We start from the raw sequence: 26336 nt of genomic DNA on the forward strand, positions 1-26336 counted from the left end.
AGATTTGACACCTTTGTTCACATTTGCAACATTTAAAATTCTTTATTGAGCATGATAGTGTTTTGAAAGTAAAAAAAGATTCAAAATCACATTTTAAAAAAAGACACAAAATGACTAAAAAATGACACAAAATGAGAAGACAGAATGACACAAATAACCCACAGAAGACACAAAATGAAAATAACTAAAAGAGACACAACAACAGACACAAAAAGACACAAATGACCAAAAAAGACACAAAATGACCAAAAAAAGACACAAAATGACCAAAAAAGCACACAAAATGAAAAAGAAAGACACAAAATGACAAAAAAGTACACAACAACAGACACAAAAAGACACAAATGACCAAAAAAGACACAAAATGACTAACAAAGACAAGAAAAGACATGAAAAGGATTCAAAAATGGACAGAATAGCCCTATAAGACTCCATAGTTAAAGATCCCACTGACTCCAGAAAGATCCCCGTTTGCTTGCTAAGGAGCATAAATTCAGCCTTAAATGACTTTAATATCTATACAGTGACACTGCAGAGACTTGAAGTTTGTCAGTTGGACTCCAAAGTTAATCTATAGAATCTTAATATGAATAAAGGTGTGAAGGAACTATTGACCCGTCCTGCACAGTCAGGGATTTTCCCCCTTTGAGAACAATGAGAGATTTTGAAAGCTAAACAGCTTTTTTTATTGATTTGAAGTGGCAAAGTTTGACTGAAAGACGTATTTTTAGCATCCAAAGTGTCCGTCCTCCTGGACACGTTGACCCCGGGGTTGACCTGCCCTCTGCTGAGGGTGACAGCGGCGCTGGCGGGATGAAGATGGACCGTCCTCAGAGCCGATTACACCCACTGATCTGTCATCACGCTCACCTGAAAGACGAGAGGCAGACCAGGCAGGAAGAGAGAGAGACGGGAATAAGTGGTTAGTGACGAAGATGACGATGATGATGGAGGGAAGAGGAGGAGAAGAGATCACAGAGAGTTTAGGTTTAGGTTTATTTTAGGTTTATTTTATCTGCACAGTTAGAATAGCATAAAATGACCACCTAAAATTTCATAGTTATTATAAAACAAAAAAAAACAAAAAAACACACAAAATGACAAAAAAAATCACACAAAATGAGAAGACAGAATGACCCAAAAAACCCACAGAAGACACAAAATGAAAATAACTAAAAGAGACACAACAACAGACACAAAATGACCAAAAAAGACACAAAAATGACTAAAAAAGACACAAAATGAACAAAAAAAGACACAAAATGAACAAAAAAAGTGCACAAAATGACTTAAAAAAGGACACAAAAAAGACACAAAATGAAAATAACTAAAAGAGACACAACAACAGACACAAAGTGACCAAAAAAGACACAAAATGACCCAAAAAAGTGCACAAAATGACTAAAAACAGGACACAAAATGAAAATAACTGAAAGAGACACAACAACAGACACAAAGTGACCAAAAAGACACAAAATGACCAAAAAAAAGACACAAAATGAACAAATAAAGGACACAAAAAAGACACAAAATGAGAAGACAGAATGACCACAAAAATAAAAACACATATTTGAGAAATATTGATGTCATGAACAGTAAGTATTTGGACTTTCTGAAAGAAAGAGGGGCTAGGATGAGGGAGGAAGAGTCCGTCCGTCCGTCCTCATCCTCACCTGCTGCTCACCCAGCCAGCCTTGGCAGGCGTCCACAGGCCGACAGCAGAGGGCCGGGGTCAGCCAGGGGCCAGGGGTCCCACCACGGGGCACAGCACTCCTCAATCCCTCTCTACACACACACACTATTCCCATCTCATCCCTCATGCCCCCTTGACCTCACTATTAAAACACAGGAGCAAATCTCCCGATTGGTCACAGCGGCTCAGAAACAAATGACGCCAAATACCTGACTCCTGTATGGCCTCCTGCTGCAGGGAGGCATGAGAGGCTGCAGCCGCCGGATTTGGCATTCCACTTGTGCAAATATATTCTGATATTGGAAATGTGCTTCCCAACAGGCCACATGACTTTTATTTTCTCTCTCTCGGGGGAGAAAGGGAGATCTGTCGGAGTTTTTCAGGCCACAGGCGACATTTCAACAACAGCTAGCAGAGCATCACTGTGTGTTGCATAAGAGAGAATTAACCAGACTGATGATGTGCACAAGACGGAAAAGAAATAAAGAATCTGATATTCTTTCCTCCGAACTGGACTTGTTGTTATTTATTTATTTAGTGGTGCAGCCCGTCGGGGAAGTTTACCTGGATGTTGCATCAATACAACAGGCTAAATGTCTTTGTTTTGGGCCGTTAGTGGGATTTCACAGATTTGTTTTGGATCAACTGCTTTTATTTAAATGTGAACAATAGCAGAAGTACAGTTTGTTATTGTGGTTGAGGGCAGGCCACTATGGAAATGAGTTATATTCACTTTTTATTCAGTGATTTATGACTCTTTCATGCTTCAGTTAAATGCATATCACCGTGTTTTATTTACATGTTTTTTTACACTTCATTTACTTTCTTTCTTTGTGTTCTTTGTCTTTGCATGCCCAACATGTACATACAAATCTATACATACATGCATGCATGGAAAATCAATATGGCTTATTTACACAGACGCTGAATACTATGGAGGGATTTTATGTCAGTTTTAAAGGATCTCTCTTCTTGGCTGGATGTTTTAATGTCAATAAGACAGTTAGCTGGTTAAATAAAGGTTGCAGGCACACCCATGTTGAAATTTTTACTTTCTTTTTGTTTTTCTGTTTGTGAATAATGCGTTCATCTTTCACTACGTTTCATCATCTATTGTTCTATTTGTATTGTTGGTGCTCATTGGGAAACTGTTTGTCTTTCTACAGTGTGTCAGTCACCTGTAAGAGACTTTGAACTAACGTCACAATACCTGGAGTTTAAAATGAGAAAGAATACGATGCTCAGTATGTCTTTAGATACCACAGCAACAAGAAAAAAGAACTCTGAGTCACACAAAATAGGACAATCTTTTCTTTTTGAAATCAACAATGTGCTGCTGCAGGTTGACGACCGGTTGATTTTTCTTCTCCGTTGTTTCATATCTGCAGTCTTTGGTTGAAAATCTGATTTTAAATAGCTTCAGGACTATTGATACTAGGAACTAGGAAGTGTTGATCCTTATTTGATGTTTCTTCACCTCTATATTCTCTCAATAACAGCACCCAACTTGTTGTTTCAACTTCAATATTTGCTGCGAAAGAATTTAATGTCAAGACAACAAAGACGATGGAGTTAACTCAAATTAATTTTGCTATTTGACTCAATATTTTAAGTTAAAGTGACTTTTTGCACAAATCTTTTATTGTATTGAAAAGGTTAAATGTGTTATAATAACAAACAGGCCGTGTTGGGTTTTACACTCAGGGTATTATCTGCAAAACAAAGCTAAAAGAAAAGGTCTTTTTCTGTTTCCCTCCCCACCTTCACATGTCACATGTGGTCAGTTGTTGTTGAACTATTTGATCTGTGGGGCTTTTGGATATTTCTGCAGCGGGAATCCTTTTAGCAGAGGCGTTAACTTCCGGGTTGCCCTTCAAAAAACAACATGAAAGCGTGGAGGAAGCTCTGGCCGCGGAGCGCTTAATTCAGCAGAGTTCCTCTTATTTATTTCCATCTGAGTCATTTGAAGAACTTCTCAGTAATAAGTAGAGATGATGCATAAAGGTGTTTATCTGGCATCTTTTCTCTTCATTTTTAAAGGTCTAAAATGTGTCCGAGAAGCTTAGAAGCGAGAGGAAACGGCTGTAATGATGCTGCTTCCTGATGAATCCTCCTCTCTAAATGCATGTTTGATGCCTGTGTATTTATGTATCAGTCGGACGAGACAAAGCCCCTCCTGGCCTCTCTGACCCTGCCATTTGATTTGTTCCTTCATTGCCACTGTTTATTTCTGCTCTTCCTGTTTGTGCTTCGACTGACCGTAAGAGCCGTTCCTGTGAATGCTGGGTAAAAAGAAAAGAAGAAGAAGAAGAAAAGGCTCTAAAACATGGCGTGGCCGGGTGTCGCTGGCTGTGGTTGTGGTGTGTTTGTGTGTCAGAGATCAGACAGAAAAGACGGCTCTCGACCACAGCGCTAACATGTCAACAGAGATTAAACTAGTTTATTATTTTCAAAGAGGGAAAAAAAATACGAAACAAAAAAGCAGTCATATTTTACACTAGTGATTATTATTAAATTTTTACAACCATTCAGTCTGCATAACATAAAGAAATAATTCTACATCTTTGTTTATTTCGTATTTTTGGTACTCTGATTTATACATACAAATAACAAATACAGGAACTTTTTTCACAATGCATATAATCTGTGGGCAGGAAGAAAGTCTTTCAGGTGATCAAATGTGTGTGTGTGCATGTGTGTGAGTGTGTGTGTGTGTGTCAGTGTGTGTGTGTACGTGCGCGCGTCAACACAAACCAATTGCCCGAGACCTATAGCACATCCAAAAAAAAAAAAGAACAAAAAAAAAAAAGTAGAAGAGACGCCTGCAGCCAGAGCCGCTGACTCTCTGCAAACTTAATGCAACACAATTCACGCAGGCGAAAACCGAGGCCTGCCCTTACTCAAAGTCTCTCCCTCTCGTCTTCTCACCTCCTCCTCCCGTTTCTCTTTCCTCCGAGACTCCGAGGCGTCCTCTCCTCTCCTCTCCTCCTCTCCTCTCCTCGCTCGTCTGGCGGCAAGTCTCTCCTCCTGACTCGTACCCTTCTCGTCGTTAGCTGCCCAGGGGCATGTTTCCTTTTTTTTTCTCTTACTTAATTAAAAAGTCTTCATTAAATGTACTGTATTTCATACAATTTGTACAAATATATTCAACGTCTGTCTCTCTCATCTCCAGCAAGAAGAAGAAGAAGAAGAAGAAGAAGAAGAGGGGGAAGGGGGGGGTTGTGGGGGGAAGGGGTTGGGGGGGGGTTCCTGTTACACAGGTGCAAGGTGAAGAGAGGCGGGGTTTTGGAAATTTCGGGAGAGTTCGTTGAAAAAGTTTTTTATCAATGTCTGTTCTTGTGATGTTCGTGTGTGGAAAAATGGCTTTTTGTACACAAATGGAGCTCCTTATCATGTGGATCAGCTGGGAGGACAGCGTCAATGTGGTGGCGGTGGCGGCTTCTTGGGGGGGAGGTGGGGGGATGAGGGGGGGAGAAAAAAAAGGTTCTTTCTCTCCCGTCGGGTCGGAGGAAAACAAAATGTTCCCCCCTGGAGGTCAGTGCGCCACAGTCGAGTCGAGTCTGCAAAGCATTCACGTCGCAGAGGTACGCTTGGATTTTTATAAAAATAAGATACAACTGAGGACAAAGGAGCCGGAAGCCTGTCGTCGTTTCTTCGCACCGCAGCTCGCCGGTGGGCCGGGGGGGGCTGAGGGGGGGCGAGGAGCCGTTTATTTGTCTTTTTAAGGGCGTAGGAAGCAGGTCAGCAGAGGTACCGAGGGAGATGGTGGCGGTGGCGGTGGTGGCGAGGGTTCAGGGGCGGCGCGGCGCTGGGGCGTCTAACCCATGGCTGTCACCATACTGGAGGGGTGGTGGGGGGCGAAGGGCAGGCTGGAGGAGGGGTGCATGGGTGTGGGGGTGGTCAGCATGTGGCTGGAGTGCGAGAAGGGCGGGAAGGAGGACATGTGGCGGGACAGGGCGGCCGGGCTGAAGGAGCTGCTCTTGTCCATCAGGCTCTTGGAGAAGTCGTCCATGCCGTCTTGGGACTTTTTGCTCTTCTTGGACTTGCTGGACATCTTCCTGTTCCTGGTCTGGATGCCTTCCTTCTTCATGGTCAGAGGTCGGTTGATCTGCTCTCGAAAGGAGACAGAGAAGATGGCAGATTAGTATTTTTTGTCGCAACATAAGCAGGAGATTTCGTTTACATTAAGCAACACAATAAAGAGGAAAACCTTAAGTGAAGGGTGTCACCACGTTTGAAAATAAGTCAGAAAATGTGGCTAACGCTAAAAGAGCTTTTAGTTTTCTTTGAGGCCGATTTTGAGGTTTTGAGGGAGACATAATGACATGTAATGGAGCCCCATTACGGGGCAAATCTGACTGTCCCATCCTGAAACACAAGATGTTTATATACTCTTTGTGTGCAGCAGTGTGTGTGTGTGTGTGTGTGTGTGTGTGTGTGTGTGTTGGGGTGGATTTAAATGTTGATTCATTTAAGCTGAACTGTATCTGAGGCTGTGACTGAGCCAGAAAGAAAGAGAGAGAAGGGAAAGATTGAGGGGGGGTGGAGGGGAGATGGAGAGAGAGAAGGGTCTGGCAGCTAATGTCGACCACAGAGACACATGGCCATGACGACCGCCGCCATCGGCCAAGTCCTCCTCTCCACCCTCCTCCTCCTCCTCCTCCTCTCCACCCTCCTCCTCCTCCTCCTCGACGACCGCGTGGCCGTCTCCTGGCCAAAATGGCCCCAGCTGCCATATTCCAGCATAGGTTTAGCCGGGAATGAGAGCTGGATGATGGAATTCGGGCTGTGGGCCGGATTATGAGGGAGGTGGATGAGGCCGACTGGCTTCCTGATCTTTCTGAGCGCTTCTTCCCGGGGAAACGGGAGCAGGAGGGAACGTCTTCTTCTCTCTGTCTGAGGCAGCGTTGGCATTTTTTCGCCGCCGACTCTTTAAGCAGAGTGGCCTGGGTGATTAGCGGAGGGCAGAGACGTGGCCCCCCTCCTCATGTGGTTTCCTTCTCTAAGATGTGGCTCCACACTGGGGGACTTTCTCTGCCTCCTTGTCTGCCTTGCTTCCAGCTCTGAGGCGTGCTACGCCCACCTACAGCCAGTCAGGCCTGGGTCTTTGATGCTGACATGTCTCACAGAGGAAGCGGCCTCGGGCCTCCGGCCTGCGCTCGGCCGCCGCCGCCCCGGCACATCAAACAACAGCCAAAGTGTTTGAGTCAATGACCACCGCAGAATACACAGCACATCCTCCCTCCAACACCAAGCACCTGAAACCTCAGCAGCCCCCCATAGAGGTGTCAAAGCTTCACTCACACACCAGACAGACGTCCTCCACACGCCCTGATCACTATATTTTACATTTACATTCAGTCATTTAGCAGATGCTTTTATCCAAAGTGACTTACAAGAAGAATAAAAGCAAACAATCAAGGTATGGTGCAATAAGAGCTATTAGTGCATCAATAGATTCTTTAAGGCGTAGAATGATGGTGTGGTGCTAGGAGAGAAGATGCTCTCTGAAGGTCCTCACAAGGTTTTTAAAGTACATTTAGTCATTTAGCAGACGACTAACTTTACTGACAGAGTGTTTTAGGTGTTTGTGAGGCCTCGTGTTGGTTGCAACTTCTCTCTTTTCTCAGCTCCTTATCTCTGAGTTTACGGCGACAATAGCTGCTACCATCAGGTGTTGTGGGACACACACACACACACACACACACACACACACACATGCAGGCGAGCAGCGACTAAATTCTCCATGAAGAATGTGGAATTTGTTTCAAAGGGAGCAACAGAAGTCTGGGTTTACCAAAATAAACTCATTTCACAATTACGCCAAGGTCGGGGTCAGTTCAGATGCTAATATGTGACTGGGAAATATTATTCTTCTCTCCTTTTAACCTCTGAATCTGCTTCTGCAGCTATCTGCCAAAAGTAACATGGGAAAATGATTTAAGAGGGAGCGCTTTGCGTGACAAGCAGGGCAGCAGAGCAGGATACTCTGTTACACTCAGCACAGGGATATAGGCAACCTTTATCTGTTGTCTGAGAGAGAGGGAGAATATTACCTACATGTGGCCTCAGAGCAGTTAGCCTGCTTATTATTATTATTAGTTTGAGCCACAATGGCTGTTTGATTAAAAGTGACAGCTTTGTGCACAGGAGAGGAGAGAGAGGGGAGATAAACGAGTCCCTGGGGTTTTTCAGATTGAGGATGTGAAATGATGTGGTGAGGCGCTAACCAACCCAAAACGAATCAGGCGGATTGGTGGTCAGAGGGGGGACTCCGAGTCCCTGGCGCGCCGTGGAACCAAAAGGCTAGAAATAAGGGGGAAAAATCCGGCCTGGAAATTAATCGAATTTTAATTAAGCCCCACTTCTTTAATATTCAAAAGCAAGGCGGCTGCGGGCTTAGTTCACTTCGGTCTTATACATTTTAGATTCGCACTTACTGCCAATAAATCATATTAATTCTACAGTATTTGTTATCGCCGTGGCCCGGAAAGCCTCTGCAGGGACCGGTCCGGTAAAATATTCAGAGGAGGAGGAGGGGGGCAGGTGCCCAGCAGGACGTGAGGAGGAGGAAGGTGAGGGATGAATATTCAGGACAGGCTTGTGATGGGCTGCACAGATATCCTAGGAAGGTTTATTACTTACATTGTGCAGTTTGTAGTACAGGCCGCAGGCGTTACACACCGGGTCCCCGTTGGCGTTTCTCCGCCACAGCGTCGTCGTTGTCGTCTGGCAGTTTGCGCATGACGTCCCTGCCCGTCTGGCTGCGGACTGTACGGCACCAAGGAGAGGAGAGAAACGTCACATGACCACGTAATAACCCAATCAACACCAAGGTTTATTCTGACATATTTAGCACCAAGATTCAAGGCTGCCATTCGTGGAGAAAGGTGATTTTTTTGCACTAAAATGTCAAAAAATAGTGTTTTGTTCGTGCATTATTTAGCACTTCAATGCAAAATTTGGGGCTTTTATTTGTGCATTATTTTGCACTTGAATGCAATAATTTGGTGTTCTATTTGTGCATTATTTTGCACTTCAATGTCAAAAATATTCTGCTTTATTCATGCATTATTTTGCACTTCAATGCAAAATTTGGGGCTTTTATTTGTGCATTATTTAGCACTTCAATGCAATAATTTGGTGTTCTATTTGTGCATTATTTTTGCACTAGAATGCAATAATTTGGTGTTCAATTTGTGCATTATTTTGCACTAGAATCCAATAATTTGGTGTTTTATTTGTGCATTATTTTGCACTTAATATCCAGGATATATGGGGGGAAATGATGATAACAGTGTGTTATTATGGCAGCCCTGCATACATGGCTTCAAATATAGTTCTACTACATTTCTGCAAATGCATTAAAGAAAAGAGCATTTTATTTTCTCTCATTACAAAATAAAGGCATTCTTTATTCTCACTCATGTGCATAGTGTAAAGCTATGTTTTCCAAACAACAAAAAAAGGGAAAACAAAATAAGCTTGAGGCTTTATTTTCACTGTATATATATATATATATAGACTCACAGGAATTCCTATTTTGCATCCAGTGCAAAAGCTGAAAATAGTTTTAAAATAAAGACAGAAATAGTCAAAAAACAGAGCTGCTTTCACTCGAGGCTAAAAATAGCGTCATAGAGCACATACCTCCTGCAGAATAAATATTTACAGAAGACATAAAAGCACTGCCTTGAAATGGGAGAGCTATTAAATCTGATTAAGTTTCCCCTTAAAGTGCGTGTTTGTGCCACGAAGGCTCGTTTTAAATGTCGACCTTAAACAATTGGAAAGGGAAAGGCCTGAACATATAGATTAAAAAAAAAAAAAAAAAAACTCTTGCAGACGGGTATTTTTAGATGGTTTTTGGCAGTATGGGTAGAAAATATGAATATTCCATGCAGTGAAATGAACCATAAGCAGTAATTGCACGCCAATTAAAAGCATAATAATAAAAAAAGAAGAAAAAGTGTGTATTTTTAGCTTCGCTGCAGGCTCCCTCTCTTCATCCTGACACAGTGAAAGTCATGTCTCCTCATGGATTTAGCTGCCTGTCTCTCTGCTGCTGCTGCTGCTGACATTGATGTTATAATCTCTAAAAACAATCGATAGACAGGTGACCGCAAAGGACACACTAACGTAAAGGACTACATTATCTCGGGGAGGGATTTCCAATTATACACACGTGGTGGCCTAATAACCCCTGCTGCTGTGTGCTGTGAATAACCAATCAGACTGGAGCAATAAGCTTTATTAAGCCTTTATAAGATCTGTCGCTATAATCTTTACTTTTATCACTATTTTCATCAGTTTCTTTATTTAAGTTTATTTGTCTGTCACCTAATCCTTTATAAAATCACATTTATATAATATTATATTTCATTATTTATTATTTTTCATTATATTTTCTTGTCCTTTTTTATTTTAATCTAATTTAATTACGCCACCACATTCTCCTGAAATCATAATCATGTAATATAATATTTTATTTTGATATTTTTTCATTATTTTTGCACCTTTTTTATTTATTACACCAATGCTGTCACTAAATCCTTTATAAAGTCATATTTATATAATATTATATTTAATTATTTATCATTTTTCATTATTTTTTCTTCTCCTTTTTTATTTTAATTTGATTTAATTACGCCAATGTTGTCATTAAATCCTTTATAAAATCACATTTATATATTATATTTCATTATTTATTATTTTTCATTATTTTTTCACCTTTTTTATTTCATATTAAATTAATGTAATTACGCCAAAGCTGTCAGCACATTCTTCTCAAATCATATTTATCTAATATAATATTTTATTCTGATATCTTTTCATTATTTTAAATTATTTTTTCACCTTTTCTTTATTTTCATTTTACGCCAATGCTGTCACCAAATCCTCAAATATGTAATCATCGTTATATATATTTATATCATATAATATTTAATTTTCTGCCACCAAATGTGAGCAATATGTTATTTTCTCGAGGTGATTAATTATTACAATAAATATCAGATCGGTTGGTGCTAAATCCTCCTCTGGTGTCACTTTCTGGCCTATAAATAGGATTTTTGCATTATTTTTGCCCGCCATAAATAAAAACTATGAGGTCAAATGTTGCGTGGCAACAACCCAGCTGACCATGCCGCGTTTCTGGAGCAGAATGACTAAGTGTAAACAATGTGAAGTCGTGACTGTGGCTGAGTGGCTCGGACTCCGCAGCCTGTGTGTTTTGACTGGGGAAGCGGCTCTGTGTTGTTAAAAGCGACTTATCTGCGCTGCTCAGATATCCGGCAGCCCTTTCCTGGGAAGTCGGCTTTTCACATTAGAGGCGAAGTGGAGGAGAGAAAGAGGTCCAGAGCACAAACTGGACAGCCATCTTTGCCTCTATAGATTTTATTTTCTTAAGAAAAAGCCAGGGGGAACTCCTCTAAAGCTCATAAGAGATGCAGGGGCTTTCCCTGAAATAACTGCTGCTGCAAAAAAAAAAAGCTGCACCTGAAGCAAAAAATATGTATCCTAAAATACTAAAATAATGTTCATATGATGGAGCTCATTGTGCGTTTTTGAATGCAGGCCTGCAGCCACAAGCTACAGCAGAAGCTCTCTTTAATGGAGGCAATGCATCTCCAGAATACACCGATTGTTTCAACAGAATACTGTGAATCAATGACAATTTTTTTTTTTAGCAAATCAAAAATAGCATCGTCATTGCATTTATGATAATAATCATAATAATAATAATAATAAAAAAAAACTGTGCAGTTTTTCTATGGTAGTATCTGAAAACAGAGACCTGCACTTGTCGAGTCAATTTCCTGCAGCTAATAGGCCTACTTCTTCCTGGATAGGGGAAAAACAGAGAGAGAGACGGAAATGTCATCAATAGAGAAAATGTGGTGGAGACGTACCAGCCGCCGCTTGGGTTTGATGAGAGGGCGATTCTGCCCGTTCATCTTGTGATAGAGTCCGCAGGCGTTACACAGATAGTGACCCGTACCGTCCCGCCTCCACAGCGGAGTAGACGTGGCCCCGCAGTTCACACACTCTCTACCTTCTGCAAGACCAACACACACACACACGTACACACACACACAGAACATGGAGACAGTGTCCAGGTCAGTTGGTCCTTTTAAAAAAAATAACTCTTAATGCATGAATGCATGAATATTATGCTGAAAACAAGCAAGGTTAGCATTTATTTTTAAATATAGAACATGCAAACACACAATAGTGCAACAATAATGCAAGCATGACTGCAGCAGATCATGTATTTATAACACACACACATACACACACACATAGATTTTAGACAGCTTGTGACAAGGTCCATCATTAATTATTATTTTTAATAAATGAGAAAATATTCAAGCAACGTGTCCTGAAACAGGATTTATAAATGCACTTTGATCCGAGATTAATTTTGAAAAAATTAATAATGCAAGCCTTCATCTTTCTCTCATCAACCAATCTCTAATTTTAATAATAATAATATTTAATGTGGTGTTAATAATGATAATAAATCTATAGATGTGTTGTGGGTTATTATGGGCTGTGCTCTTTGTTTTGAGATGATAGAGAGGTGCTCATGTTTGACTGGCACTTCTCTAGTGACACCGACAGGTGAGACGCGCACCAACACTGTGATGATCGAACACAAGTGGCCTGAAACTGAAACAAGGGCTGCAGCCACAGTCACATTATTTGAAAGCAGAGACTCACACACACACACACACACACACACACACACACACACACACACAGGGCTTTTTGTGCAACGCCGAGAGCCTTTTTGCATTTTCATGCAGCCGCACTTCCCCTTTTTTTACGAGCTGCACACACACACACACACACACAGAATGAGCCTGAGCTGCGTCAGTCCGCGCCGCGTTTTGACGTGACAGACATGCAAGCACCTGAAGTGTGTTTCTGTAATTTTTTTGCAGCTGAAATCAAACAGGAACTCTCACATCCAGTGCATATTACCTGAGTAAAAACAGGCCTGGTGCAGAGCAGAGCACAGCAGATATTTTATGCACATGGTGTGTTCAGGATTTAGAGAAATTAACTTTATAGTGCAGCGCTGATAACCTCATTATTAAAAAAAAAAAAAAAAAAAGGAGAATACTATAACAGATCGGGGGAAATATATCTTAAATATCATATTATCCCTGAATTAAAATCTTTATTTGCATTAAGTGTATGATGCTTAATAATAATCCCGATGATATGCATCAACTAATCCACTGTTTTCTATCCTCCCATCAAAGCCGCTGATATTAATCTCATTACAGGAGAAAACTGCTTTTCAGCTGAGCAGCAATAACCTTTAAAATAATTACCCCCCTCTCTGCTCACTATTTGGAAATATATCTCCCCCACTCTCTCTTTCTCTCTCTCTCTCTCTGTCTGTCTCTCTCTCTTTCTCTCCCTCCCTCGGTGCTTCGTGCACTCTGCCACGGCGGCGGCTCACCCCGCTTTTTCCCTGTGAATGAACGAGCAGCATCCGGTGCTCTACCGCTGGGTAAACAATGCAACTGTGGCGTGCACTGGTCTGACAGTAATGGGATTATCTTAAACATATAAACGGGGCGACACAGCCCAGAGAGCTGGCTTCCCCTCTGTCTCTCTCTGCCTCTGTTAGTGTAGAGCAGGGAGAGAGGAGAAATGACCCAAATTAATCTGAGCATTCAACTCTGAACTCGTTTGCGTCATGATGGATTTATTTTGTTGGTGGTGGGGGGAAAATATCCAATAAAGTCTAGGAAATAGAATGTATTTATTTATAGTATTCATCTTTATATAAAATGTATTTTTTAGGGTTTTTTAAAATGTATTCTAATATATTTAAACCATATCTTTTAAATGATTCTACTGTTGTTATTATTATTATAATTATCAGATGATGAAAGAAAGAGGCTTTTTTTTTGCTTTTGTTGATGCGCCTGTTTCTAATACAGGTTGACCTGTACGGCCTTTAGCTCCAAAAGGAGATCTTGTTCATGTGAGGGATGAATGAGCTGCTGTTTTTTTTTTTTTTAGTATGAGATTAAACATGGCTGATCATTGATGCAAATCTGGGGAATAATGTTAGATCAAAAGGGAATGTAATAAAGCGCACGCCTACCTGAACAGGACCTTGATTTTGGTCTTGTTTTGGAACCATAACTAGAAGATGACCCACCTATCAGGCTACTTGGTGGGAAGAGGCCTGGGCCGTATTCAGGGACATAGGGTGGGTATGTGGCGATGGGGTGGTGGGCAGAGGATGACCCTGCTCCGATTGATGCCACGCTCCGGCTGTGAGTGTACTCCAGTTTCATACTCTCGGACAGGGTCACCTGGTACTTTATGCAATCTTTATCCTCCTGCCGCCCGGAGCCGCTGGGGCCCGGGGTGGATATGCCCGGGTCCGGGGATACGTCTTTCGGTGGGGTCGGGGGAAACGTGAAGAGGTGTGGACTGGAGTGACCGGTGGACAGGGAGGAGGAGGAGGCCGGGGGGTAGACGGACAGGCTGGCCGGGGAGCCGTGGTGCAGGGGGTTCTTGGGGAAGGGGCTCAGGTTCCAGGGAGAAGTGCTGTGGTGCGGGGCGATGCCTTTGCTCCCCTCCAGCCAGGGCAGAGAGCCGTGCAGTAATGAGGGACGGCACACCTGGCTACCTGGGGCAGCACAGAAACACAGGAAAACATCACAACCTGACCCACAACAAACACTTTTATTTACAGTTTCAAAGAGCGGAGCTGCAGGCCTGAACAAACACTTTTTACGCGTTTACACTTTTTACGCATTTGCACTTTTACGCACTGATTTGACCAAGCTGGCTGTTTTATTTCTCCTATAATAACACAAAGGTTTTTAATTAGACTTCCAGCTGTTTCATTCAAAAATATATATCGAGATTCTGCTGCCGTCTAGAAATCATTCAGTGCCCTTTCATGTCGTTTTGTGTCCCCACGCACATGCATCATTGTGACCTTTTCCATGAAACAGGCCTTTACGCAACAACTCAATACTTGTAAGTCAGAAGCCTCAAAAGAAACGCCGTCGTGATTGACTGTTGAGGAAGTTAAAGTCTACAATATAGGGAACACAAATCGCTTCGTGCTGCCGACCAGCAAATCATAATAAAGATAAATATTGAAGTGAAAAGAATACCTAAATATTCCAGGTGTGCCTAATGTGCCAACACGTCTATTAGTTTAAATCCGTAACCAAACACAGGAGTGATTCGGAAAACAAATTACGCACGGCTTTATTTTTTTTATGTTGAAAGACATCTGACATGTGAGTCAGCTGAATCAAATGTTTTTTGTCATGTTTTGTGAACTTCAGACGATAATAGAATGTGATATAAGCGGTAGGCAGAAACCAAAGACAAACTGGAGGTAAACCATGCATATTTACAGCGTGGTTTCACAGCACTTTACGCTCTCAGGTTTTTTAAGACGGAGTCAACTCAGGCCAAAACCGAAACCTGGTCTGGATCACAGTCAGGTAATACAAATAATTCCAAACAGAGTGACAGTAATTGAGTATTTGCTCCAGGGATAAATTACGCACAGCGATCTAAAGAGGATAATGTGCACATTATTAAATAAAAGGCCTAAAGAGGCCGGTTACTTACTGTGTGGAGGAGGAGGGTACCTCTGGACGGCTCGGACTGAGTTTCCATAGTATGGAGAGACGTGGTTCCCCTGTGCATCGATATTAAACAGTACATCCACATCGTCAGCGAGCTGATACTGCGAATGGTCCATGTACGAGTGGCCGAGGCCCGGGTGATGTGAGCCGGGCTGCTGCTCGTTCAACACCGCGGGATGATGGCTCATCCATCGGGGCTGATCCGCACTTACTTCCATAGCTTTGCTTTTTTCTTTTTCTTTAGTAAATGTTCATGCACGCCGAAGCAAACCGGCACAAGTCACAAGATAAGAAATAATCAGTCCCAAATCCGTTTTTTTGTTAAATCCACAGGTTCCGCGCTTGCTTCCGATCACCTGGAGACAGAGAGAAGAATTTAAAGTCTTGTGTTTTTTTGGTTAAAAATTGTTCACATGCAGTTAAACAAACAGGCAGGAGGCTCTGGCTTTTAAGTGAATTTACCCGGGTTTAAAAAAAAATATTTACCCCGCATTACAAATGCAACAAAGGTGTTGTCATATAAATACGTCCAAAATGGAATCCAGTCCCACGCAGAGTTCCTGAACTTCTTCCTCTCAGATTAAAAAAAAAACTGTTTCAGCCCCAGCTCAACAAGTCGTGCAGGTTTGTTCGGGCGCGGGGCTTGTTTGCAGTGGATGGCTTCACTGCACACTGACCAGCACCAGCAAGTTAAACTCACTGATCAAATCTGTGTTTGTGCGCAGTTGTAGCCTCTCCATTAACTCCGCTCCTCTCTCTCTCTCTCTCCTCTCTCGTCTGTGTGGCTGTTGCTCGCTCACCCTTGCTCTACCTCTCTCTCTCTCTCTCCCCCTGACTCTCTCTCTCTCTCTCTCTCTACAGCTCCCTTTTTTTTTTTTTTTTTTTACAGTGAAGGCATTCTTTCAGGATGGCGCCAGGCAGCTCAATGCTTGCAGACAGCTGTGGCGCGACGCAACTTAAGGAGGGCCTGTCAGTGTCATCAGTTAAGGGGAGGGGCCTGCCCTAATTGAATATAACGTGGGCCAGGAGAGATGCAGGAGTGCTGCAAGATTTCTTTTCAATGACCTTGCCAAAGAATATATTATTAAGTAGGGATATTTCTCTAAAGTCGGCCTTTTTACGCATGCAAACAAACACATGGAAAACAAACAGCTAACCCTCATAGAAGCATTTAAATCAATGCATTAGAATAAAATCAACACAGGAGCATGTTCTATTTATTTATATGTGTCTTTGACTGCACTTCTTTTTTTTGTTAAAGCAGTCTGCAGCAGTTTGTACAGAGAGGCTGCAGCAGAGCCTGTTGCTCTGGGCCAATGAGCAGGTTGCGGGACATTCACGCTCTTAAAATTGTGACAGTGCGTCCTCTCGCGGTGACAGGCACATTATTCTGGTGGCACATCCGAGTTTGAGCCGATCTTTCTCACCGTGGAGCAGGACAAGGACGCCTGGGAGCTTCTAGACTCCAAATAAATTAAATTAAATTAAAAAAATACATTTAAAAACAACCCTAATGTAGGTTTTTATTGGCTGTGGCGGGGCAATAACCTTCCCCTCTAACAGACAGGCGACAATGGCTCATGTCATTATTTATTCAAAACAGTGCATTAAATGTAACAGGATCGCGCGCACGGGGAGTGATTTATCCCCCACCTCCTCTTTCATCTTTTTCCAAGTTGAACAGATAAGGAAGTATAATTTAAAGAGCAACCTTCTCCCCTCTAAATCAGAGAGGAAACCACCCTGCATGCCGCCTGTCACACGGTGCATGATGCAGCGCGTCGCTCTGCAGAAGGAGCTGCAGCTCCTCGGGGAAGGATTTTATGTCAAAAAGCCCCAGTTTGGATTCTCGATATTCTCCCCAGATTGACAGTGTGTGATAGTGGAGTATAGTGTGTGTGTGTGGTGGGGGCAGCCTCGGCGACGCCACTGGATGTGACGTCACCACGGTGTAGAAGAGGAGGAAAAAAAAGTCAGGAAATGAACCCTCTCTCTCTCTCTCTCTCTCTCTCTCTCTCTCTCTCTCTCTCTCTCTCTCTCTCTCTCTCTCTCTTTCTCTCTCTCTCTCTCTCAGGCAGGCGGAGCGCGCAGTGAGTGGTGGGTACAGACAGCGAGCGGGAGCGCGCACGCCCTTGCACCACGCAGCATTTATCCCGTGACAGTAACACCAGGTAGGGGTCGGTTTATAATGTGGCCACAATGCATGCTAGTGCACAGAGAGAGAACCAGATAGAAGTCGTTTTTGTACTTTTAATAATTGCATCTGTTTAAATAAACACTCCATTAGCGATTATTCGTCTATTTTGCAGTTTTTTGTTATTATTTCCCCTCCTGTTTGACACCGAGGTTGCTCTCAGCCGTGCGTGTGGGAGCCCAGACTGAGGCAGACTTGGCAAAGCGTGCTATTTTTCCTCTCCAGGATAGCCCTACCTGGATAGAGAGAGAGAGGGAGAGAGAGAGAGAGAGAGAGGCAAACCTGAGACTGAACTTGGATGCAAACTGCTGTAGCTGCCATTGTCAAGCTGTCAGCGGACACGTGTAATTATCCTCTTGAAAAAGTATCGCCGGAGCCATTATCCACAAAGTACCCGTTATAGGTGCTCAGAGGCAACACATGACGGTAAATGTAGCCTAAAATCCCGATTATGTTTTTTTGTTTCTTGACTGGATGTATCGGAGCTTAGAGAATGGGACATGGAGCCTTCCCATGACTTGATTCCCGAGCCTCGGTGTCAATAACGCCGCAGCTTATTCAGCAGCACGGGGAATAAAACAGACTGCTGCTGCTGCACGGCTCCCTTAAAAAGTTGTCATTTATAATCCCAAACTGTCGCCACGGAGGGAGGAACAGTGTTCTCTGTCACTGTGTGTGTGAGTCTATTTTTGAAGTTAATGGCCTACAAATAGCAGAGTCGCTGCTGTGCGTAAAGGTTGATTCATAAAAGCAGGCGAGGGGCCAGTTGGGCTTCTGATGGCAGAGATACAGAACGTGATTATGTCAGCCAGCTCTGATTAAAATCAACACATGGCACACTTTCTTTTTCTACATTGCGGCTGAGAATTTAAGACACGAACGGATTATTCCATTGCCAGTGTGGGGGGATGAAATGTTTCAGATAACGTCTGCATCTGTGTGTGTGTGTGTGTGTGTGTGTGTGTGTGTGTGTGTGTGTGTGTGTGTGTGTGTGTGTTTACTTTGTCCCCCAACTTCCTGTGTGTGACCTCATCAGCAATTACAATCATTGTTTTTCCTCATAAATAATAATTTCCTCCCGTCATCTGATTAATCAGAGGGCAAGGAGATAAAATCAGACAACAATAATAGTACATCATATCAGTAATATAACACCAGTAGTACTACTACTGCTGCTGCTATTATTATACTAATAATAAAAATACTAATATAATATAATAGTTATATAATAGCACTAATCCTATAGCTACTCCTTTAATAATAATAACAATAATAATTGTTAAAAATAGTGATATAATAGCACTAACTATACTAATTCTACTACTACTGCTATTATTATAGTAATAATACATATAATAATACATTATAATAGTTATATAATACCACTATATAGTATACTACTACTATATATATCGTATAGCTACTCCTTTAATAATAATAACAATAACTACTGTAAAAATAGTAATATAATAGCACTTACTCTACTAATACTACCACTACTTCTATTATTATAGTAATAATACATATAATAATACATTATAATACTACTATAGTATACTACTACTACTATATATATCGTATGGCTACTCCTTTAATAATAATAACAATGACAAAATTGTAAATAATAGTGATATAATAGCACTAACTCTACTAATACTACCACTACAGTAATACTAATAAAATGATAATAACAATAGAAATGTAACATTACTAGTACTTTTACAATTATTACTACTATAGTAAAAATAATAATAATTCATAATAACAGTAAATAACACCACTAGCCTACTACTGCCACTATAGTAATAATAATAATGTATTATAATAGTAATATAACATTAAAAGCCTGCTACTACTATGGTAATAATAATGTAATAAAACGTGTTGTTATATTTATTATTAATAGCAGCACATATAAAGGCTTTTTAGTATCAGATACAAGCTATAGATACAGTTTTATAAATGTTAATAATTAAATGTGTGTGTGCGAGTGCGTGTGTGTGTGTGTGTTTTCGTTTCATCAAAAAGCTTTTGCTGCCTGAGTTCATAATGTAAACACACATTGTCCAAAATAGCCGCGACTAATAGGATATCATGTTGATAAGAATAAATAAATAAATAAATATAATAGGAGAACACACAGTACACATGTTGTATTTATGAATAATGGATGATAAAGAGCTGGCTGGTTATAATAACAGAGATGAAAGGTGTTACAGTGAGACGTTATATTACTGGTGAAACGTTTAGAAAGCGGTAACCTATATGTTACTTTTCTCTCCCCGTGACTCATCTGTCGCCTTTCTGCTCTTTTCAAGAAAAAGTGAGCTGTGACTGTGTTTCTGCATGTGAACCAACTCGGCTTCTTAGAACAAAACCAGGGCGTCACATTCTGCTTGTCGAGCGCGTTAAAAAAACAAACTTGAAGTGGTTTTCCTAGAATGATTGAAAATGAGAAAGTGGAGCATAAATCATCCGTTTTCATCTTTTTATTATTCGAGTGTGAGAAATTTAAAAAAAAAAAAAGTAGCACACACAAATACGGGTTTTTTTTATTGTGTCATTCTTCCCATCGAGAGAAAAAAAGAAAAAAAGAAAAACAAAACGGTCTGCCAATTGACTGAGTCGTGATTCTTATCAGTGTCTATATCGCTTCTCGCCAGACGCGCTGATGTAATCTTTCATTTAGCGTACAGGCCCTTTTCACCTCTTAGCCTATATGGATCCACCAACACCAACAAAGTCACTCTCATTATTTTGGCTCATTTATTCAATCGGCTTTAAAACATGAAGTTGTAATTTCCCCCCCTCTTGATTAAATTTTTTCCTCCATATTTGCGTAAAATCTATAATAAAAAAATAAAATCACAGCACAAACTGGACGTCGTTGTCACACTGGAGGCCGGGGGTGAGTTTTTAAATATTTTTAAAAATATTTTAATAACAGTAAAATATTTAATTTAACCAAAAATGACCAGTAGGGCGTTTTTAACCAAACCGGAAAAAATTTTAAAAATAAAAATAAAATAAAAAGGGTCAATACAAAGGTGCGGTTTGCTCTTTTAGCTGCATGCAAATAAACCGTAGTGTCTCTTTTGGCCCGTGACAGTGCGCGTGTGATGCCCTTAATTTGGCATCCTATTCATTCTAACAGCGGCTCTCTCTCCGCCATATCAACACATATCGACCAAAAAGACGAGATGGTAGGAAGCTAATAACGCAGCCTCAGCAACTCCTCTTCTTTAATGACCCGCCGGCAAGGTAATCAGATCAATTTCACGGCTTGTATGGGATTCTGCCTGTACCGCCAACCTGAGCGGCGGGTAATAGGTCGTTAAAAACCCTCATCTGCGCTATTTTGGGGGGTGGCCGCCCGGTTATGAGGTGTTGGAGGTAGGTGGCTAAATATTTCAAACGTTTTCTCTTCTTCTTTACATATCAACCCCAAAGTGACGCATGTTTGGAGCAGAAACGGCGACTAATTATAAGCAGAAATAACAGCAGGTCAACAACAAACCACGTTAAAAAAAAAAAAAAAAAGAGGCAACAATGGCGGATATTGTAGCCAGTATTACCACCACTACAGCCCTTTTTTTTCAGCAAGTGCACACAGCCGATGTGGAGAGGAATGAAGGTGTAGCCGAGCAAACAGCTTCCTCTCCAGTCCTAGCGCATTCTCAGCTTGTTTCCCTTTTATTTTTTGATTAATTTCAATACAGGCTGGCATGCAAAACCTGCCGTGCGCAAAAGTTTCCCATCATTCAAAGACGAGAAACATATATACAAAGAGGGGAGAGGCAGCGGATTGGACAGACAGAGCTTCTTTTTTTTTTTTTTTTTAGGATGCAGAGCAAATCTAAATATTTACTGACCTGTAGTGGACGCTGGACGGATGGACGGACGCGTTTTTTTCCACGCAGATGTGAAGAAAGAGTGACATAGAGATGGAAGCGCCGATGGCATTTAGAGAGAGAGAGAGCGAGAGAGAGGGAGAGAGAAAAGAAAGAGAGTGCGAGAGTCGTGGTGTGCGCGCCCTCGGTCCAGGAGTCACATCATCATATAACACACCGCCAGGAGAGAGAAAGCAGCGCACATAGGCTACCGGGCAGGCTGCGGCGCGCACAGGGGCGGCATAAGAGAGGCGGCCTCTTTACCGTACTTACTGTACTGTGCACGCCGGCTCTTCCGGCTCTGAACGCATCACAGGTTAGAGCAACAGAAACACACTTAAAACCAACGAGAATAACACATATCATCATCTTTATATCTTTATTTCAATCTCATTTATTGCATCTTTTTGCCGCTGCACATATTCCACCCTGACTTATTCCTGCCGTTTATTTTTAAATGTCTAAAAATAAAAGTGCGACACCTGATCGCACCAGGTGACGCCCACTGCTCCAGGCCAAGAATAAATGCCTGCTTTTAATCATTAAATAGGGCATAAAATGCGCATTTTATGTGAGAAAATCTGTTTTAATGGTTCAAATGTGGAGCTTTTTTACATGATAAATGTGGCGCCTGAATGCAGCATGCTGCTTTATTATCATGTGTTCTATATTATATATAGCCAACTTATAATATAAGAATGGTGCCTGCACACTTTGTGCTCTGCAGATATTTCAGTCTCTCCGTGACACACAAAATGTTGCACCTCCTTTTGTGCTGGAAGAGAGGAGGCTTTCTCTCTCTCTCTCTCTCTCTCTCTCTCTCTCTCTCTCTCTCTCTCTCTCTCTCTCTCCTCCTCCTCTCTGCCACAAAGGACAGATGAAGCCATAGCTGGTGTCTAATCAACAGCGAAGATCCGCGCCAAACTGCACAGCAATTAGAGCTACATTTGAACAATGTGTAAGCAAACAAATCTGAAATCTTTCCATATCAATATGGTAATGCGATCGGGGCTGCATTGTGGCCTGCTGGTTTTAGCAGTTGTTCTAAAAAAAATACAAAAAAAAAAAAAAAAATGGCAAAGCTTGCACATGCATCCAGCACTAACCCGGAGCACACAGAGGCCTGCTAGCCTGCTTATTGACACCATGGTTCATTGAAAGGAGCACCAAGCAAATCCGATCCTTCTCTCTGTGAAATGCACTGAGGAAAAGAGAGGAGAGGAGGAAAGGAGGAGAGAGGAGAGGAGGAGAGGAGAGGGAGGATGCTGCAGGCTTTGTATCTCTCATGTTGCGCCTTGACTCTTCGAAGGAGAATGTAAACTGATCACACCCAAATCTATCTTTGGGGTGGGGGAAAGAAATTCAATTAAGGTAATAAATTAAAGATAATTGGCGTTGTATAAACTTACCAATGCGTCTGCAAATGTAGCCTTTTTTTGTGTGGGAAAAAAAAAGAAAACCCCAATGAATAATTCAGCATTTGCACGCAGCGTTATTGCAGCTTTTCATTTGTGGAATTAGTATTTCAATAAATAGAATTACAAAATCCAGATAGTAATGATTTATTAATCTGACGTAAATAAAGCGTTTATTTTGGGGGGTATTATTATTATTATTATTATTGTTATTATTAGCTTTTCTCCCCCCCTTATTTCCAATGTAAAGGTGAAGGTAATGGATAAATGCTAAAACGCGTCGCTGATTGCTTTGATACAAGCTAATGAAAAATATTTATGCAGCAGATGATTAAAGCAAATTATAGGTGTTATAAAAAGATTAATTATGAGGGGAAATAACGAGAATCAATTTGGTGTTATACAATTAAATAAGGGGGGGAATGTTTGTTTTTTTTATTTTGAAAGGATAAAATGACGTGGGGTTTTTTTGGAGGGGGGAGGAGGGAGGGAGGGGTATTTTGTGGAGTCTTAATTAATTGTAAATGGAGACTGTAAGTGGTTTAGGGTTTACCTTACCTTACCAGGCCACGCTGCATCACATTAAAGGCTCTATATAGTCTCCGAACCGGGCCCAAAGTCACGCTCCCGCCTTGCACGCACCGTGAAATCGCGTGATTAATGTAAAATTTGACGCAAGCTCCTGCGCGGCAAGCACAAACCCTCCGGTAAACCGGGGCCTGCGCACTCCGGCCTGTTTTTTTCTATATCTAGCAGCTGGTATTTATAATCTGAGAGTCATAATGTCACCTTTCTATTCTGATTAAATACCAACAGCTCATGCACCTTTTTCTCTCCCAGTTAATTTTGCAGTTTGCTGCAAAAACATCCAGCAAGGAGCGGGTTGGGTTTTTTTTATTTTTTATCTGCGCGCCACCCCTGCACCGTGGCTTTTCTGCCCCGTTAGTGCATAAACGGGAGTAAATCATTTACGGTCGGTCAGCCGCTTTTATAGCCTCCTGGTGTAGCCTAAATTTTATTAGACACTTCCCACTCCAAATGTGAAATAAACGCTGCAGTATATATCTCCCTGCCTACATGATTCCTCGCTGTAAATGTCGAATAAGATGACCTTAATTTGAGACAAAACACCTCCAAAAATGTATGGGCCACGTATTATCTATTTACTTATTTATTTTCTCAATGTGTTTTATTATTCTCGTCCTGTGCACCCTCCAAAACGTTAAGCCAATGTGTGTTTTTCTTTTTTTTTCTCCCGTTTTTTTTTTTTTAACACGGCGCGCTTCTCCCTGCGATTTTATTTTAAAATATTAGGCCGAGGTGGGGAGAATTATAAACGACTCTGCTCTTATCTGCTCCCTTCACGTATCCAGGATCACAGAAGCTGATTAAGAAAGAAGTCACAGCCAACGCTGGATTCATAATGATTTGGAATAATGAATCCTTATCTCCCCTCTGCAGATTATCAGCCTTTCAGCTCGCCATGTTTTGTTACATGGGATAATTTATTGCATCTAATACATCACAATGAATCTGATGGGGGAAAGTGATGGCCATGTTAGGAGAGAGCTGCTTTTTTTTTATCCCGGGGCAATGAAATGCCTTTACGATTTTTAATTGGTAAAATATAAGGGGGATCTGATAAAAAAAAGGAAAAAAAAGAAAAAATAGAAGCACAGAGGTATAATCTTGCCTGCTAGTGTTCCAGCAGCACTCTGCACTATAATTAGTGTGTCAATTTCAACCTGAAATTAACAGCATCGACCTGCCATCTCTGCTTACGCCGGTGGAGTCAGCTAGATCCTAATTTCGCATGATTTATTTTTCACCAAGAAGAGATAATTAATCATAAACACTGAAAACAGTGCAGCAAAGTGGAGATAACAAAATATTTGCATCTAAAAAGATTCGATGGAGCTAATTCGTTTCCAGACCCCCCTCCTCCTCCTCCTCCTCCTCCTCTTCCTCCTCCTCCTCCTCCTCCTCCTCTCCATCCCACCTGATCTAGCTGCAGTTCTCATGAGTACCTCCAAGATTTTTTAATTTTCCATGATTAATCTTTGGGTGGCGGTGTATCATTAATCACTCCATAAGGTGGTGGAGGAGGAGGAGGAGGAGGAGGAGGAGGAGCCACAGTGTGTACATAGCGGCTTGCTACAGTGAGGAGAACTGTAACTGTTGGATGGTAGCATCATGGTGGTGTCACTGCTGTTGGCAAGTGTGCCATTTTTCTTTATTATTTTTATTATTATTATTATTATGATTATAGAAAGGGGGGTGGGAGGAGGTGTAGCCTCTCAGTCTGACAGAAAGCATGCAGGATGCAATATGCAGCAGCTAATATAATAATAATAATCATTTATATATTGGTTATTATTATTATTATTATTATTGGATAATCATTCTTTGTTTGGAAGTCGTCCCTGGCACGGTGCCCGAGCAGCTCTGAGTTTTTGGATGGCGCTATGTTTAAACTTGGGCATGCTCACCGTGCCAGGATAAATTTGCATTTTATTTGCAGCTGTAATTAGCTGATCAGCATCTCTCTCTCTTTCTCTCTCTCTCTTTCTGTGTGTTTCTCTCTCTCTCTGCCCATCTTTCTTCTCATTATGGTTTGTGTTCTCCCTCTCCCTCCCTCCAATCCCTCATTTCCCAATGTCCTGGCAGCGCCACCAGATGTTTATCGGGTTTATACCCAGGGACGCTGCCATGTCAAATAAACCGGGGATGGACACTTACAGGCGGCTGGGTATCCAGGCAAGCCCTCCTCCTCCTCCTCCTCCTCCTCCTTCATCCTCCTCCTCCTTCCTCCTCCTCCTCCTCCTCCTCTCTCCTGGCTGAGCAGAATAATCCTGGACTGGGTGGCCACTGGGAGTCCAGTGAGGGTTTCATATGAAAGAAAAAACAAGCAGATCACGTTGGTTGTTGCTCCAAAACAGCCTGGGGGTTCACCCGGAGCATCTTTTGTCTGTGTGGAAGCACACTGTAAAAAAATATTTAAAAAATACAGAAATAATAATTATTTTATTATTATTACTGTATTATTTTATGGGGTATTTTCCTGTTTATTTATTTACTTATTTTTATAATTATTTGTTATAACTATTTGTTGTTATAATAATAATAATAATAATAATAATAATAATATTATTATTAATAATAATAATAATATTTATTATTATTATTATTATTATTGTCATTATTATTGTTGTTGTTGTTGTTGTTGTGCATAATTTTTTTCTTTTTTTATATTTACCATTAAATGGGAGTTTAAATCTGCAAATGAATATAATGTGACATTATAGATTTATTTTACATTATTATTATTATTATTATGATTATTATTATTATTGTTGTTGTTGTTGTTGTGCATATGCAATATAAAAAGTAAATTGTTCCTTTTTTCTTTTTTCTATTTTTATATTTATCATTAAATGGAAGTTTAAATTTGTAAATTAATATAATGGGACATTATAGATTTATTTTACATTATATTAAGTT

General features: G+C 41.2%; 1 protein-coding gene across 6 annotated transcripts; it reads right to left on the bottom strand.

The window, feature by feature from the left end:
* Nucleotides 1-4106: 4106 nt before the first annotated feature.
* On the bottom strand, nucleotides 4107-22213 carry gata3 (GATA binding protein 3). 6 transcript variants are annotated; one of them, XM_059326261.1, is made up of 7 exons: nucleotides 15823-16149; nucleotides 15320-15692; nucleotides 13821-14354; nucleotides 11694-11750; nucleotides 11490-11536; nucleotides 8339-8464; nucleotides 4107-5801 (listed from the first exon to the last, which is right to left on the bottom strand). In XM_059326261.1, exons 2-7 carry the CDS (start codon nucleotides 15552-15554, stop codon nucleotides 5511-5513), a joined length of 1290 nt encoding a protein of 429 aa, XP_059182244.1. In that variant the 5' UTR covers nucleotides 15555-15692; nucleotides 15823-16149; the 3' UTR covers nucleotides 4107-5510. The 6 variants fall into 6 exon arrangements, with proteins under 6 accessions (XP_059182244.1, XP_059182243.1, XP_059182246.1 ...); XM_059326260.1 differs by lacking the exons at nucleotides 11490-11536; nucleotides 15823-16149 and adding an exon at nucleotides 21403-22213 and having other exon boundaries at nucleotides 11605-11750; XM_059326263.1 differs by lacking the exon at nucleotides 11694-11750 and having other exon boundaries at nucleotides 13878-14354.
* Between the last annotated feature and the right edge of the window lie 4123 nt (nucleotides 22214-26336).

The sequence above is a fragment of the Centropristis striata genome, chromosome 22 (genome assembly GCF_030273125.1).
Source record: "Centropristis striata isolate RG_2023a ecotype Rhode Island chromosome 22, C.striata_1.0, whole genome shotgun sequence".
In the NCBI taxonomy this organism is placed as follows: Eukaryota; Metazoa; Chordata; class Actinopteri; order Perciformes; family Serranidae; genus Centropristis; species Centropristis striata.